Genomic DNA, 16421 nt, shown 5'->3' on the forward strand with positions numbered 1-16421 from the left:
TTGTGTTGCCTAGGGCAGCACAAAACGTGAATACATTACTGTGTATGTTTGGAGTTGTTGTCCTGATGCAGATTAAATTTCGAGCAAATCAGACGCCTCCCTGATGGTATGGCATAATGGATAATTATCTGCTTGTATTTCTCAGCATTGAGGACCTGACCAAAGCTCCAACTCTATTTGCAGAAATACAGCCCAAAATTTGCAATATGGGTCTTTGTCCATATTAAGGCAAAGTTGTCTTGCAGATGCGTAAGCTGCTGTGATATAAATGGTGCTGATCCATTGACCAATGTTGGTACCAGAAAGGAAAAGTCAATCCGCTTTTTCAAATGTCTTCTTGTCATCATTCAGAGTAGGAACATGGGGACTATGTTTACAAGATGGCATTAAGAACTCTTGTAGTACAGACGTTTGCCTCCCTAATTGATTAGGAATTGTAAGTAGAGCAGTCATTTGTTGGAGAGAATTTTGGCAAAGAACCTAATATCTATATTTCAAAGATTGATCTGTAGATGTTAAGGTCTTAACCCCCTTTACATATCGCTAATATTTGGGCACATAACATGTTTGGAAATGTTTCCACTGTGTGGATCTCCTCCAACATCAAGGTAGAATGTAAGAGTTCTGTGCCAGCTTGGGTTATGGTGGGGAGGCCTGAAGAGGCTATGTATTAATTTTCTGTAGTTTAGTTTTATGGGTTGTGGATTGAAGGATTGTGATAGATTAAAAAAGGCATTGAAGAACTCCCTGGCCTAATATATTATGGGAAAATAAAGGTATTTAGTCCACAGCTAATATTTACTGGGCTTATTCACAATTTGTAGAAAATTAATTTGTATTTTGCTAACAGGGCCTTTGTTGTGTGAAGCATTAACAATGAGAGTTTCTCCCTTTGGATTCTGAATTCAATACTCAACTGTGAAGAGGGTTTTTGTAAATGTAATGTTTCAACCTTACGTGTTTGGTTTAAGATATATTTGATCTGAGTCAGGCCTTTATTATTTTGGCTTTGAATGAAGGCTCCTTAAATCACACATTTATTGTCTTAGCATAGTTGGTGTGCTGTGTCCATCATTATGTTTGAAATTTTTGAGAAAAGTCTCATGCAGTTCATTTTTAAGTGGGATGTCTTGAATTAGGAAGTCATTTAGTTTCTAATAACATATTTTTGGGAATAGTTCCCTAGTTGAATCAAGAGCATAATAGGCGAGTGGTCAGAAATGTGATTGTTTTCTATTGTGGTTTTGCTAACTTTTGGCAGGTCAGGTTCTAATGTAAAAGTCAATACTTGAATACACAGGTGTGTTCCTGAATATGTATAGTCCCTGGTATTGGGATGGTGAAGAAACCAGGTATGCAAGCTGGGTGCAAAGACCTCTTAACCTTTCTTTTGGCATTGTAAAAGCTGAAAAATGCTGCTGGATACTTAAAGTAGAGTGTGAAGTGTGAGATTACAAATTCCTGTTCATAAGAGCTGTTCATAATTAGAGAGGTAGACATTCACTAGGGTTACCTCTTTGCCCATTGGGTTCCCTTTCAGAAACCATTATCTCCCATTAATGTCTGTCATTTGGCCTTGAAGCTGCCATTTGACAGTTCAGGAACGCAGGATGCTAACCCTTTGGTCTTGGAAGTGGCTTTAGTTCTATCATAAGCAATAGGTTACCTGAAATTTGAAAGTCTGGGCAAATTGGCAGTTTGGGTTTCTTGGAGTTATGCTACGTGTGCTCATTTAATATGCAGGATCTTTTTTTTCTCTGGACAAGTAATCCCTGTAAAATTTCTTGACATTCTTGACTGTTGCCATCGTTTGTGAGGATGCAGGGTAAAATAGCAGATTCAAAAGACAGGCAATGGAAAGGCTGGGCAAGGCATGGACAGTGCAAATAAGGGATTGAGGAGGTGCAGGGGTTCAGGGAGAAAGGGTGGGGGGAGTAAAGTATGGTTAGATGAGAAGATAGCTTAGGTGATGTTTTCAAAATGTATGTAACGGGCAGTGGGGGATGGGAGGGACCTTGTTTGGGAAACTCGAAGCATGTCTGACGTCCTCTATACAACAGGTAAAGTTCAACCAGCAAGCTAAATGGGGAAAAAAAAAAAGAAACTTTACAGATTCCTGTATCTACACCAGCAATGTGGATTAGATTAGATTGTAAGCTCCAAACCCCCTTGTATTGAACTGTATTGTTGCTGTATTGTCTCCCGTTATATTGTAAAGCGCTGAGCAAACTGTTGGTGCTATATAAATATTGTATAATGATAATAATAATAATTGGCACTGAAAGGCATCTCTGATGGGCATTGATATGTGGCATTGATGTGCACTGGTATGTGGCATTGATGGGCACTTACAGGTGGCACTGATGGCCCTACACTGATCATCAGTGCCCTGATGATCAGTGTAGATGTCCCCTCTGAGGAATGCCGTTTACCAGCTCTCCTCTCCTCACACACGTGTCAGCGTGAGGAGAGGACTGCCGATAACTGGCATTTCCTTGTTTACATGTGATCAGCTGTGATTGGACACACCGGATGACATGACAGAGCTGACATTATCGGCTCTTTACTGTGATCCGCTGTGTCTGAGGGATACAGCGCACTACCCCTGGGGGGGCATATGCGCAGTTAGAGTGAGAAGACATCATATCTGTAGCCTGAATCTGTTCATTGAATCTGTAGCCTGTGCTGTGAAAGATTCTTCGTAGAATTTAAAAAGTGATCAAACAAAGAGAGTCTCTGTTTCTGGCCAGATTAGCAACTATTTGCAGCTGCGCACAGTGCACTCTGTCCAGTTTAATATCTTTGTTAGGATGCCTGTCTAAAACTGAGCCTAAAATTGGTGGTGCCATGTTGTCCAAATTTCCAGTGATTTGTGTGAATGAACAGGAGGCAAAGTATTCTATGATGGCAGGACCCAAGCTCTCTGATTTGTTTTTTTTTTTGTACCTTTTCACATCAGACTGCTGCAATAGACCCAGTTATATAGGTTTATGATGCAGAACTTCACAGCATTGTGTCCTCACACCGCTATTGCTAGACCATGTCACTCTTTTTTTTTCCTTCTTCTTTCATTTAGCAAGGACATGCATGAATTCCTGTTGCCAGCAATCATTCTTTTCTTACAATAACAGCATGTAAAATTAAGATGTTCCTGCACATCTTCATTAAGATTAATGACAGCAAAAGACAGAATTAGTTGGCCAGATAATTGAATTAAAATTGAATTCTTATACAGTATACAGTTTACACAACAATGCCAATAACGACTGACTCAACAGGGTCTTTGTAGGTCAGTAAGTGTATATAGGTTTGAGACAATATGACTAATGATGTCCTGTTTTATTGTCTTTTATGTAAGTATCCTTAGCTTTCTAAAGCCACAGCCTATTTCTAAGAATAGAATAGTATGTAGAAAATAAGAGCATCAAAAGTGAAGGAAAAGATGAGACTAAATTACCATAACAAATTAGATTTCTATTTACATTGTCAAATCTGCTTGGTAAAATTGAATGAGAAGTATGGAAGCTTTTTTTGGCCATACGTCTCTTCTTCATCACAGGAGTGCACTTACTTGTGTTCTCACAATCATTGGTGTCAGTGGGAGGAATAGTGCCCCATCATTGGTGTCAGTAGGAAGAATCGTGCCCCATCATTGGTGTCAGTGTGAGGAATAGTGCCCCATCATTGGTGTCTGTGGGATGAATAGTGCCACATCATTGGTGTCAGGGGGAGGAATAGTGCCCCATCATTGGTGTCAGGGGGAGGAATAGTGCCCCATCATTGGTGTCAGTGGGGGGAATAGTGCCCCATCATTGGTGTCAGTGGGGGGGATTAGTGCCCCATCATTGGTGTCAGTGGGAGGAATAGTGCCCCATCATTAGTGCCAGTGGGAAGAATCGTACCCTATCATTGGTGTCAGTGGGAGGAATAGCGGCCCATCGGTGTCATTGGGCGGAGCTCTAATAGGAAGAGGTGGGGCCTAAAGAGGAAGGGGTGGAGTTTTCTGATGAAAGGGTGGGGCAAATTTAGATGCAGGGGGGTGCCCGATTTTATTCTTGCCTAGGGCAGCACAAAACCAAAATACACCACTGGTTACAGTTGCTTTATATGCTGCACTTGGGTTAGTTTTTGGTTTAGTAAGTCAGCAGGATAGAAAAGCCGACATCAATTCTACTAGACATTTTACTTTTACTTTCTGGCTACATTCTTTTAGTTTAATGCAGAAGAATATACATGCAAGAGCTGCAGCAAAGTCAAATCAAATACAGTTAATGCCTATATGTACAGTGTGTGTGTATATATATATATATATATATATTAGGGATGCACTGAAATTTCGGTGGCCGAAATGTTTTGGCCGAAAACACCCCTTTCAGCCGAAATGAAGAAAAGCACCGATACAGGTACTGAAAAAACCCCGCCCCCTCGCCGCCACTGCTCGGTAATTCTCAGCCTTGCCTGAGAACCCATTGATCCCGGCGCTGGGCATAGAGATGAGCGAAGGAAAGATGGGCGCCACTCATCTCTATGCCCTTTGAGGACCCGAGCGATGTAGCTTCCCGTTCCTGCCATTTTTTTTTTTTTAAAAGCACTAGATCAATGCTTTTTTGATCCAATGCTTTACATTGTAGAGGAGAGATGTGTGGTCTTATTGACCCCATATTTCTCCATAAAGAGGACCTGTCACTAATTATTTCTATCACAAGGGATGCATGCAGTTCTTGTGATAAGAATAAAAGTGGTTATTTTTTTTTTTTTTTAAATGGACAGTACAAAAAAAAGAAACATTAAATACATTTTTAAAAAAAAAATTAAAAGTGCCCCCCCCCCCCCCCCGTGGTAGTGGTGAACTCATACGTAGGCCATGCCCACATATGTAAATGGTATTCAAACAACACACGTGAGGTATCGCCACGAACGTCAGAGCAAGAGAAACAATTCTAGAACTAGACCTCCTCTGTAACTTTACACTGCTAACTTGTAGAAATTTTTAAAGCATCACCCATGGAGATTTTTAAGTACAACAGTTTCACGCCATTCCACGAGTGTGTGCAATTTTAAAGCGTGACATGTTGGGTATCTATTTACTCGCCATATCTTCTTCCTTATTCTACAAAAAAATTGGGGTATATATATATACAGTTGTGTCCAAAATTATTCAACCCCCACTGAAATTGAGTGTTTTGGCCAGTTTGACATTGCTTTTGATCATTCAGTCATCTTGCTTACATTTACATTAAAGAGGCACTTGTAGGTCAGACAAATATAACATAACAGTTATAATGAAATAACCACAAATGTCTTTTCTGTGCTCACAGCATTATCAGTTTTATTCAACCCCCAAGTGACATTCAATCTTAGTACTTAGTACAGCATCCTTTTACAGTTATAACAGCTTTTAAACGTGAAGCATAGCTTGACACAAGTGTCTTGCAGCGATCTACGGGTATCTTCGCCCATTCTTCATGGGCAAAGGCCTCCAGTTCAGTCACATTCTTAGGCTTGCGCACTGCAACTGCTTTCTTTAAGTCCCACCAGAGGTTCTCAATCGGATTTAAGTCTGGTGACTGCGATGGCCACTCCAAAATGTTCCAGCCTTTCCTCTGCAACCATGCTCTAGTGGACTTGGAGGTATGCTTGGGATCATTGTCCTGTTGAAAGGTCCAACGTCTCCCAAGCCTCAGGTGTGTGACGGACTGCATCACGTTTCCATCCAATATCTCCTGGTACTGAAGAGAATTCATGGTACCTTGCACACGCTGAAGCTTCCCTGTACCTGCAGAAGCAAAACAGCCCCAAAGCATGATTGACCCTCCACCATGCTTCACAGTAGGCAAGGTGTTCTTTTCATCATAGGCCTTGTTCTTCCTCCTCCAAACATAGCGTTGATCCATGGGCCCAAACAGTTCTAATTTTGTTTCATCAGTCCACAGAACACTATCCCACAACTTTTGTGGTTTGTCCACATGGCTTTTGGCATACTGCAGTCGACTCTTCTTATTCTTTGGAGACAGCAAGGGGGTACGCCTGGGAGTTCTGGCACGGAGGCCTTCATTACGCAGTGTGCGTCTTATTGTCTGGGCTGAAACTTCTGTACCCACATCTGACAAATCTTTTCTCAGTTCCTCAGCAGTCACACGGGGACTTCTCTCCACTCTACGCTTCAGGTAGCGCACAGCAGTCGAAGTCAGCATCTTCTTTCTGCCACGACCAGGTAGCGTTTCAACAGTGCCCTTTGCCTTGAATTTGCGAATGATGCTTCCTAAGGTGTCTCTTGGTATGTTTAACATCTTTGCAATCTTCTTATAGCCATTGCCCTTCCTGTGAAGAGAAATCACCTCTTCTCTTGTCTTCCTGGACCATTCTCTTGCCTTCACCATGTTTGTAACCACACCAGTAAATGTCTAGAAGGAGCTGAGTATCACAGTCATTTTAAAGCTGCCTAATTGGTGCTTATTATGCTTGATTGCTGCTCGGTGACATCCACAGGTGTTTTCAATACCTGATGGAAAGCACCTGTATGAACCTCTGTTCTTCAGAGTGGTAGTCTTTAAGGGGTTGAATAATTGTGGCAATGAAGAAACCACATAAGAACCATTTACTACTGTATTACATAAACAATTGATGTCATTTTAGTTGCATTTGGGTAGTTACAACGTCCTTGTAGGATTTGATTCTGAATACAATTCCAAATGTACACTATAGTCCCTAAACCCCTTTACAGCATTGGGGGTTGAATAATTTTGGACACAACTGTATATATATATATATATTTTTTTTTTTTTTTTTTTTAATCAAAGTGTATTTTTTTTCCAAAAAAGATACATTCATTTTTAAAAACTGCGCATTCCGGTTTCAGTTTTCGGCCAAGTGCATTTTGAATTTTTGGTTTCGGCACCAGAATTTTCATTTCTGTGCACCACTAATATATATATATATATATATATATACAGTGGGGCCAAAAAGTATTTAGTCAGCCACCAGTTGTGCAAGTTCTCCCACTTAAAAAGATGAGAGAGGCCTGTAATTGGCATGATAGGTAGACCTCAGCTATGAAAGACAAAATGAGAAAAAAAAATCCAGACAATCACATTGGCTGATTTGGAAAGAATTTATTTGCAAATTATGGTGGAAAATAAGTTTTTGGTCACCTACAAACAAGCAAGATTTCTGGCTCTCACAGACCTGTACCTTTTTCTTTAAGAGGCTCCTCTGTCCTGGACTCATTACCTGTATCAATGGCACCTGTTTGAACTTGTTATCAGTATAAAAGATACCTGTCCACAACCTTAAACAGTCACACTCCAAACTCCATTATGGTGAAGACCAAAGAGCTGTCGAAGGACACCAGAAACAAAATTGTAGACCTCCAACAGGCTTAAGACTGAATCTGCAATAGGCAAGCAGCTTGGTGTGAACAAATCAACTGTGAGCAATAATTAGAAACTGGGAGCAATAATTAGAAAATGGAAGACATACAAGACCACTGATAATCTCCCTCGATCTGGGGCTCCATGCAAGATCTCACTCCGTGGGGTCAAAATGATCACAAGAACGGTGAGCAAAAATCCCAGGACCACACGGGGGGACCTAGTGAATGACCTGCAGAGAGCTGGGACCAACGTAACAAAGGCTACCATCAGTAACACACTACGTCGCCAGGGACTCAGATCCTGCAGTGCCAGACTTGTCCCCCTGCTTAAGCCAGTACATGTCCGGGCCCGTCTGAAGTTTGCTAGAGAGCATTTGGATGATCTAGAAGAGGACTGGGAGAATGTCATATGGTTCGATGAAACCAAAATAGAACTGTTTGGTAGAAACACAACTTGTCGTGTTTGGAGGAGAGAGAATGCTGAGTTGCATCCAAAGAACACCATACCTACTGTGAAGCATGGGGGTGGCAACATCATGCTTTGGAGCTGTTTCTCCGCAAAGGGACCAGGACGACTGATCCATGTACAGGACAGAATGAATGGGGCCATGTATCGTGAGATTTTGAGTGCAAACCTCCTTCCATCAGCAAGGGCATTGAAGATGAAACGTGGCTGGATCTTCCAACATGACAATGATCCCAAACATACCGCCCGGGCAATGAAGGAGTGGCTTCGTAAGAAGCATTTCAAGGTCCTGGTGTGGCCTAGCCAGTCTCCAGATCTCAACCCCATAGAAAACCTTTGGAGGGAGTTGAAAGTCCGTGTTGCCCAGCGACAGCCCCAAAACATCACTGCTCTAGAGGAGATCTGCATGGAGGAATGGGCCAACATACCAGCAACAGTGTGTGCCAACCTTGTGAAGACTTACAGGAAATGTTTGACCTCTGTCATTGCCAGCAAAGGATATATAACAAAGTATTGAGATGAACTTTTGATATTGACCAAATACTTATTTTCCACCATAATTTGCAAATAAATTCTTTCCAAATCAGCCAATGTGATTGTCTGGATTTTTTTTTCTCATTTTGTCTCTCATAGTTGAGGTCTACCTATGATGCCAATTACAGGCCTCTCTCATCTTTTTAAGTGGGAGAACTTGCACAATTGGTGGCTGACTAAATACTTTTTTGCCCCACTGTATGTGTGTGGTAGTTTTTGCCCCTTTTTTGGCCATAATCATTACATTTTGGTTTATTTTTCTTGATAATTGTTGTATAATATTTTTGCTTGGTATGTTTTCTTAAAGTAGCACTAACTCTAAATACACCCTTGGTGAATAAAACTTATTAAGTTGTAGAATATGAATTTTTTGGAGTATTTATGATCATAGAAATAGTATTTCAATGGACTTAAATTGGTGTTTTTTGGTATCCTACAGATCCTGTGTTCCCAGTGCATGATCCTGCTGGTTGCTATGCTAATGGACAGATAAGAAGCCATGGTGATCGCTGGAGAGAAGATGACTGCACTTTCTGTCAGTGCATTAATGGAGAGCCCCACTGTGTGGCCACTGCATGTGGACAGAGCTGTCTGAAACCAGTAAAAGTGCCTGGAGAATGCTGTCCAGTGTGTGAAGGTATGGCATTAACAAATTCGACACCGTGTCCTACAATGTGATTTAAAGTGAATCTGTTATGTCACCAAAGTGTATACTACTAAAATGCCAGAATCTCTTGAGACTACCCTAGATCCTATCATTTGGGTATTGTTATTATTATTAAGTGCCATCAACTCGAGTCGGAGTCCTAGTGACTTAATGAATAAGAGCTCTAAAAAGAAGATTTGTGCCAGTCGTGTAACATTCTCCAGTGTCATCCCCACAGCTGTAGTCAATGTGTCCAACCACCTAGTAGTTGGTCTCCCTCTTTGCCTGGTTCCTTTGATCTTCCTACACATTATTAGCTTCTCCAGTGATCTCTCCCTTCTGATAGTGTGACCAAAACAGGACAGCCGTAACTTCATAATTTGGGTTTCTAGTGACATAGTTTGAAATCTTCCAAAATTGATCTGTTAGTTCTATGGGCTGTCCACGACACACATACAATTCTCCTTCGGTATCAAAGCTCAAATGAGTTGATCTTCTTTCTTTCCTGTTTCCATAGTGTCCAGTTTGCACAACTGTAATTGACAACAGAGAAAATGAGAGCATAGACAAGTCTGATCTTTGCTTTCAGTGTAATTTCTTTTCATTTGAAAACTTTGTTACAACAGGTTACAACACAAAATGTTCTTGATTTGTAGACTGACATCGTGTAAGCCCAGAGGGATTGGTTTACTAAAGGCAAATAGTCTGTTCACTTTGCAAGGGCAAATGAGTGAGTCCTTTTGGGTGAAATGTGTTAGATGGGAGTTCCCAAAGGTGGGGACTTCACAGTGAGTGCTTTAATAAATTTGGATCCATGTGATGCTACCAGAGTGCAGAGATGTTCTTTTGGTTTGTTCATATGTTGGAGTACGGACGGCTCCCTGATTTACCTCCACCCGGAACAGAGACCAGAGCAGGAGGAAGTAGGCTTGGAGTGGAAGAGATTGTTTTCATCCAAACACTTTGCAAGGGCAGTTGCACTTTGCAAAGGAATTTTCCCCGTGGGTAAAGCTCTGCTTACTGCCATCATTCAATCATGTGCAAACAAAAAAGCTTTTTTTCCCTTGTATGTAATTGGGTGTTCTTGGCATAGAGAAACTTCACCACATTCACTAATGTCTGGTGCAAATTCCCTTAAAAAGTGCAACTACCATTGCAAAGTGAACAGCCTATTGTAGTTTTAGTAAATAAACACCACAGTGTTGGAAGTATAGCATTTAATGATTGTGAATTTTGTTTTATTGCTTTTCTCCACCCACATTAGTATTTCTTTTGATTAAAGTGGCATTAAACTCAAAAGCAAACATTTATTATATTGCAGCTTACCAGTTCTTAGATATGATTGCTGTACTAGTTTTCCTTTTTAGCTTTCTTTCCTTTCTTTTCACGTGTGATCTGGCCAGTTGTTTTACAACAGACCAAGCTCTCCTGCAAATGTATCAGTTAAGAGTGTTGAGACAAACCATTTACCACTGAAAGGGGTGCTTACAATGGTCTTTTTTTTGTATTGTTTATTATTTCAACTGTAAAACATATACAATTACAATAATGTAATAAAAACACTAACTATGCCTTTAATAGCACCCCATATGTGATGTGGTATAATGGAAGAACTGTTGTTCACATTCTGAAAGGGTCAGGTTTTTTTTTGCATAGAAGTAAAGTATTCTCAATGTTTTTTAGCTGACCGGTAGATCCTCTGCCAACCCTAACAGGCAAACTTAGGACACACAACATTGAGACCCAGGGCTGTTTTGAGAAAACCACATATTTGTGATCAAAACAGTTGTATCCATGTGCATGACCACAGAGCATGGAGCAAGTCTGCATCCTGGCCACACTGATAAAAGCATAGTGGGGTGTATAGTTCCTCTGATGGTATAGTTTAAGTTGCATAAGTCTGTCTTTAGATAAGATAACCAAAGTCATATAGGTTTTCTTGACCTCATCCCAATCTTCCTCAGACAACTGAGGAATCATCTCATGTCATTTGGTGCAAAGTTGGGGAGGAGATGGCAATTTAGTATTGAGTAATTCCTGATAATATTGAGAAATCAGTTTGAACAATATGAGTTTTTCCAAGGGGGTTTGCTGTAGTGACACTGATAGGGGGTTAAATTGGCTGTGAACAGCTTGTCGTAGCTGAGGATAGAAAATAAATTGTTTCATGGGGACATTGAATTCTGCTTGAATTACAGAGAAATAATTTATTTTACCCTCATGGAACAGTTGGTGCAGTAATTTTAGGCCTTTGAAGGACCTGCATTGGGTATTGTAGAGAACTCAGGGAGTAAAGAATTACCCCAGATGTGGTTATTAAGGGAAGCAGTGTTGTTAGGATAAATCACTGAATGAATCTATCAGAGGGTCTTAAGAGTGACATTTATTATGGTGGTGTCCAGTAGGGATTCGAACGAAGACTTAATAAGTGCTTCCATTGGTGTATAGGCATTAACCTGGGTAGGTTTGAGCCAGTCATGTATTACAATTAGTTGAGCTGCAAGATAGTATAAATGGAAATTAGGGAACACCAGAGTCATGAGTGAATTTATGGGAGTTTTTTTAATCCAAATAAATGATCAGCAAATGGCATTTATTTGTTTGAACTACTATGGGGCAAAGATGTATACTGAGTTCTCTAAAATTTAAAGAAATGTAGGTTGAAATTGCATCTTTATTAGGTTACCCTACCTTTAAGATCCAGTAGTTTACGTTTGTCCCTGAAAAGGTCAATAAATGGTAGGAGATTGTTCTCAGCATAATGAGAGATAGGGGTTTGAACAATATTGCCTAAATATTTAAATTGGTATACAACTTTCAGTCGGAGGCTAGAGTATATATTGAGAACAGTCATTGTGTCTTGAGGGAACACAGGTATTATTCTCAGTTGACCATGAAACCTGAGAAACCCCCAAACTTCCCCAAAAGGTTTAAGAGGTAAAATAGGGATTGATTGACATTTTCTAAATAGATCAGGGTATCATCTGTATAAAGAGATTTGTGTTCCTCTTATGAATTTATTTTGAGGCCTTTTATATCCACTGAACTGCTGAGAAACAGGGAAAGCGGCTGCATAGCTAAAGCAAATAGTGTAGGTGATTAGGGGGCAGCCCTGCTGTGTACCCCTACAAATATTAAATGGTACCGAAATACTGGTATTGATCCTAATTTGTGCTTGAGGGGAAGTGTACAAAAGTTGCACCCATATTAGGATGTTGGGACCAAATATGAATTTGCAGAGGATAAGAAGGAGGTAGGGCCACTCAACACTATCAAAGGCCTTGTGGGTATCTAGGGTAGATAATACCTTGGTCTACAGTAGATGGTTGAGGGTATTGTAAGTTCTTAAATAGTCTCTAAATATTCATGTGGATGGATCTATTACCGTATTTTTCTGGCTGGGCCAAACCTATCAAGCCCCCTAAAAATCTATTTAGTCTCAAAGCCAAAGCTTTGGCTAGGATTTTGGAGAGGATTGGAGTGTGAGCTGGAGTTTGGCTTTAATTTAATTTTAAGTCTATTAGTTCATCAAACACTCCCCATTCGCGTCCGTGGCTGTCAATCACCGGGTCCCGGCTGGTCATTACTTGCCGGCGCCCAGTGATTGACGAGCATATCTGACGGGGGGGGGATGACTGTTTGTAAACAAAACAGTTCTCCTCCCTGTCAGCTCGTGCACACTGCTTTGCATGGCTGTGCACAGCCCAGCCATTCAAAGCAGTGTGGTTAGAGTGAAGCACATGGACCCAGCACTATGTAAAACAGCACACAGTTAATTCTTTGATAACCCCTCATGTTAACCCCTTCCTGCCAGTGCCATTAGTACTGTGTCAGTGCTTTATTTTAGCACTTATCACTGTATTGGTGTCAATGGGGATGTCAAATCAGTTCCCCCCAGTGTCAAAATGCACGCCACAGTCCCGCTATAAGTCGCTAATCGCCACCATTACTAGTAAAAATTCAAAAAAAAAAAAATCCCAGTATATGTAACGCCATTTGAAAATGCTATAACATTCACGTAAATCAATTAATTTACACGTATTGGTATTTTTTTTTGTAGCAAAGCAGAGTACGTTTTGTCCTAAATTTATAAAGAAATTTGATTTTTTAAATTTTGTTACTGGACATGTTTAATAGCAAAAGGTCAAAAATATATTTTTTTTTTCAAAATTGTCGGTCTTTTTTTTTAATATAATGCAAAAAATAAAACCACACAGGTGATCAAATACCACTGAATGAAAGCTCAATTCATGGAAAAAAAGGACGTAAATTTCATTTGGGTGCAGCGTTGTATGACCGTGCAATTGTCAGTTAATGTAGCGCAGTGCCGTAAGGCAAAAAAATGGCCTGGTCAGGAAGGGGGGGGGGGGGTAAATCCTCAGGAGGGCAAGTGGTTAAATACTACCTTCCCAAACAGTGCATATAGTAAACAAATACCACTTATTACTTTATAAGCCAGAAACAAATGATTGACAGCTGCACTAGGAAAACTTCCTCTGCTTAACCACAAGCAATAAATACTTGTAATGCAGTGTGAAATGACTGTCTGCCCTTTAACCTTGTGCTGCTTATTTTTTGCTACTGCCTACATCTGAGAGCCAAGGTGTGTTACTGAAAAATACACTGAGAGTTGATTTAGAAATATAATTGAAGACAACAGACACTGCATCTGTAACCAGTATAAAGAGTGGTCAGGGTCTGTGGGATGTTCAGTGTAAACAAAATATCTATTAAAAATCAAACACAAGTGCATTTTTAAAAAAGAAATGCCTTTTTAATGGTAAATTTAATTTTCACGTTCTGCTGATATGAGATATTTTAGGGTCTCTAAAGTAAAGTGAAAAAATACCAAAAAATATAAATAAAGCACAGTGTTTTGTCCTAATGTAGACAGCAATCAAAACAAAACAATCATAGCTGGACTGTAAAAGAACAAAATAATCAGTGAATGCTAGAGATGTTAAACCTTCTGGATGGGTTTCACATTTGAAGGTATTATTTTATTTGCTGTCATTAATAATTATGTCTAGACAGATATTTATTGACTGTACAGTTTCATAAAGTGAGAGCTAGCCTGAAGTCTGTTAGAGTCTAGTGTCAGGAGTTGTGTTTGGATATTATCTATTGTGATTTGTGCTCTTTATCCTGTGAGTGGGTGTCCTAAGTCACAAAATTATTCCTATCATGTGATAATTGGTTTCTGTCAATAGCTAATTTAACATAAGTACTGATTGGACAGTGCAAATGTTGGAAACTGTCACAAAGCTATTTGCTTTTCTCTTTGTCTTCATATTCTTCAGTAGCAGAGAATCTTTATTGATAAAAACTTTGAAGCTGCCATTGTTAGTTTGTTTTTGAAGCTGCAAACTGCAAGAAGCTTTTCCCTCCCCTTCTTTCACTAATTAGTGAGTCAAGGATTTGCCACAAGCATATGTTCTTCAGGTGTCTTGACATCTGATATATGCGTGCTCACTCCAGGTGTGCACCTTCAAGAATAACCCAGAGGTTGCAACTTTCATGTTTAGGGTCACCTTTTCCAAAAAATATCCTATGCCATTAAATATATATTAAAAAAACTGTGCAGGTTTGTAAAATGTTTATTAGTTTTATTGTATGACAACCCAATGTGCATTTAATTATTTTGTAGGCATGTTTTCAGTACCTTGCACCATATACAATATCTTATAAATTGTTTCTTCATAAGAAAATGTAGGCATGGAGCAACCTGTGGTTTTCACAGTGGAGGAGTCCAGTTGTCAGAGTACAATGACACAGAGGGGAGGATTCCTCCATCCACCTTGATTGTGTGGATGGGGGAATCTGTTCAGTTTTTTTTTTTTCAATCAGCCCACTGGCTGCTCAGAAAAGGCAGTTTAGGTACACTAAATGGCACTATTAATGTTATGCAAATTAAACTGTTGTATAAGTCAGGATATAAACTGTGATCTCCATCTTTGACCATTCCTTCCAGCTGCTGACAATAACCTGGTGCCCTGCACATTCGAAGTTGATGGGAGAATCACTCTCTCGCTGACCTACTGTGTTATGAGAGGGGAGACTTCCCCGCCATCAGAATACACACTGATCAGCGCTGCCGGCTATAGCTGATGATGCTCATCATGCAGAAATTGTCCAAGGGGCTGGTTGTACTGAAGTCAATATAGCGACCAGCCTGCCCATACATTGATCAGAATTCGTCCGGTCCCTGCTGAACTGGACAAATTTCGATCCATGTATGCCTGGCTTAACACTGTGTTATTGTTCACCAACTTGCCGGTTGTTTGGTGTTTGTAAAAATGGCACCTAATGTGGAAAAGTTTGCTGACCTTGGGTCTAATTACTATTTTTCTCCTTAGTCGATGTCACAGTAAGTGTAGTGAACTGTACAGATGAAACACTTTGATTACTGGTGTACAGATATGTTAATTTAATGTGCTGTGTTACAATGATAGGTCCACGTTAAAGTGATTTGTATTTGTTCCTCCCTTGCCATAGCTATTCCTCCATGGATTTCCCTACAGCTATTTGTTTTAGTTTAATATCAGAAGATATCCCATGTGAGTAGGACCCACAGCACAATTTAGCTGGAAGGCAATGGCATATCTGATAGAGTTTAATGGCTTCTATAGAGGCGCACAGCATTAATCAAACATGCTTAAGATGACAATACATTATTTTAAAATAGCAGTGTTTTTAAACTGCTCAGAGTTCCTCAAATCTTACTGAAAGGTATGAGAGATATCAAGTGTTCGAAGAGTCATTTAACAGTGATTGAAGATGGTACAAGTTGCTGCAAGCTATTTATATCTTTGACTTAGACTGTATGACGGCTGAAAGATACATCACACTGTCTGCTTGAATGTGTTTCCTCTCAGTGTACCAAGTGAGGATAATATATTGAGTCACTTGTACCCATTTACCTTAGATCACCTTGACGTGACCAGTTTTTTTTTTTTTCATCGTAAACTTAAAGAACTATCTAAAGAGTAAGTTTTTGGTTGTCTTTTTAGAAGCATTGCATTTTAAAAGAGAACTCAAACAAGACTGTCTGTAGACAACCAGAAATTTCACAGAGAAAAGTGAGCAAGGAGATGTGTCCAATATTGATCTCTTTTCTGTGCCATCTTCACTTGGCTGATATAACTTGCTCCCTAACTTGGCTAACAGGTGTTGGTAGTGCATGTATGGTGACAGTCTACTATTTTTCTGAACAGAAAATAGATCAGTTGGTGCCTGCTTGGATAGAATTTTTCAAGCTGACTAATGTGTGTGCGCATGTGTAATATTATGGAAGTTTTTGATGAGTTCAGTTTTTGGATCAAGAACACATGTTAGACAGAACAAATGAAAGGATGCTGGAGGAGTACTTGTCAGGGCCATCTTTAACGGGGGGCAAAAGGGGG

The 16421-nt window shown here is 39.9% G+C and overlaps 1 protein-coding gene across 1 annotated transcript in view; it reads left to right on the forward strand.

The window, feature by feature from the left end:
- CRIM1 (cysteine rich transmembrane BMP regulator 1) overlaps positions 1–16421 on the forward strand; it is a 1025033-nt gene that overhangs the window by 653521 nt on the left and 355091 nt on the right. Inside the window, exon 7 of the mRNA XM_089690902.1 lies at positions 8812–9009. Within this exon, the coding sequence (XP_089547028.1) occupies positions 8812–9009 (198 nt within the window). The remainder of the gene's footprint in view (positions 1–8811; positions 9010–16421) is intronic.

The sequence above is a fragment of the Staurois parvus genome, unplaced genomic scaffold, assembly GCF_062004578.1.
Source record: "Staurois parvus isolate SC_StPar_1 unplaced genomic scaffold, SC_StPar_1.0 ptg000546l, whole genome shotgun sequence".
Taxonomy (NCBI): Eukaryota; Metazoa; Chordata; class Amphibia; order Anura; family Ranidae; genus Staurois; species Staurois parvus.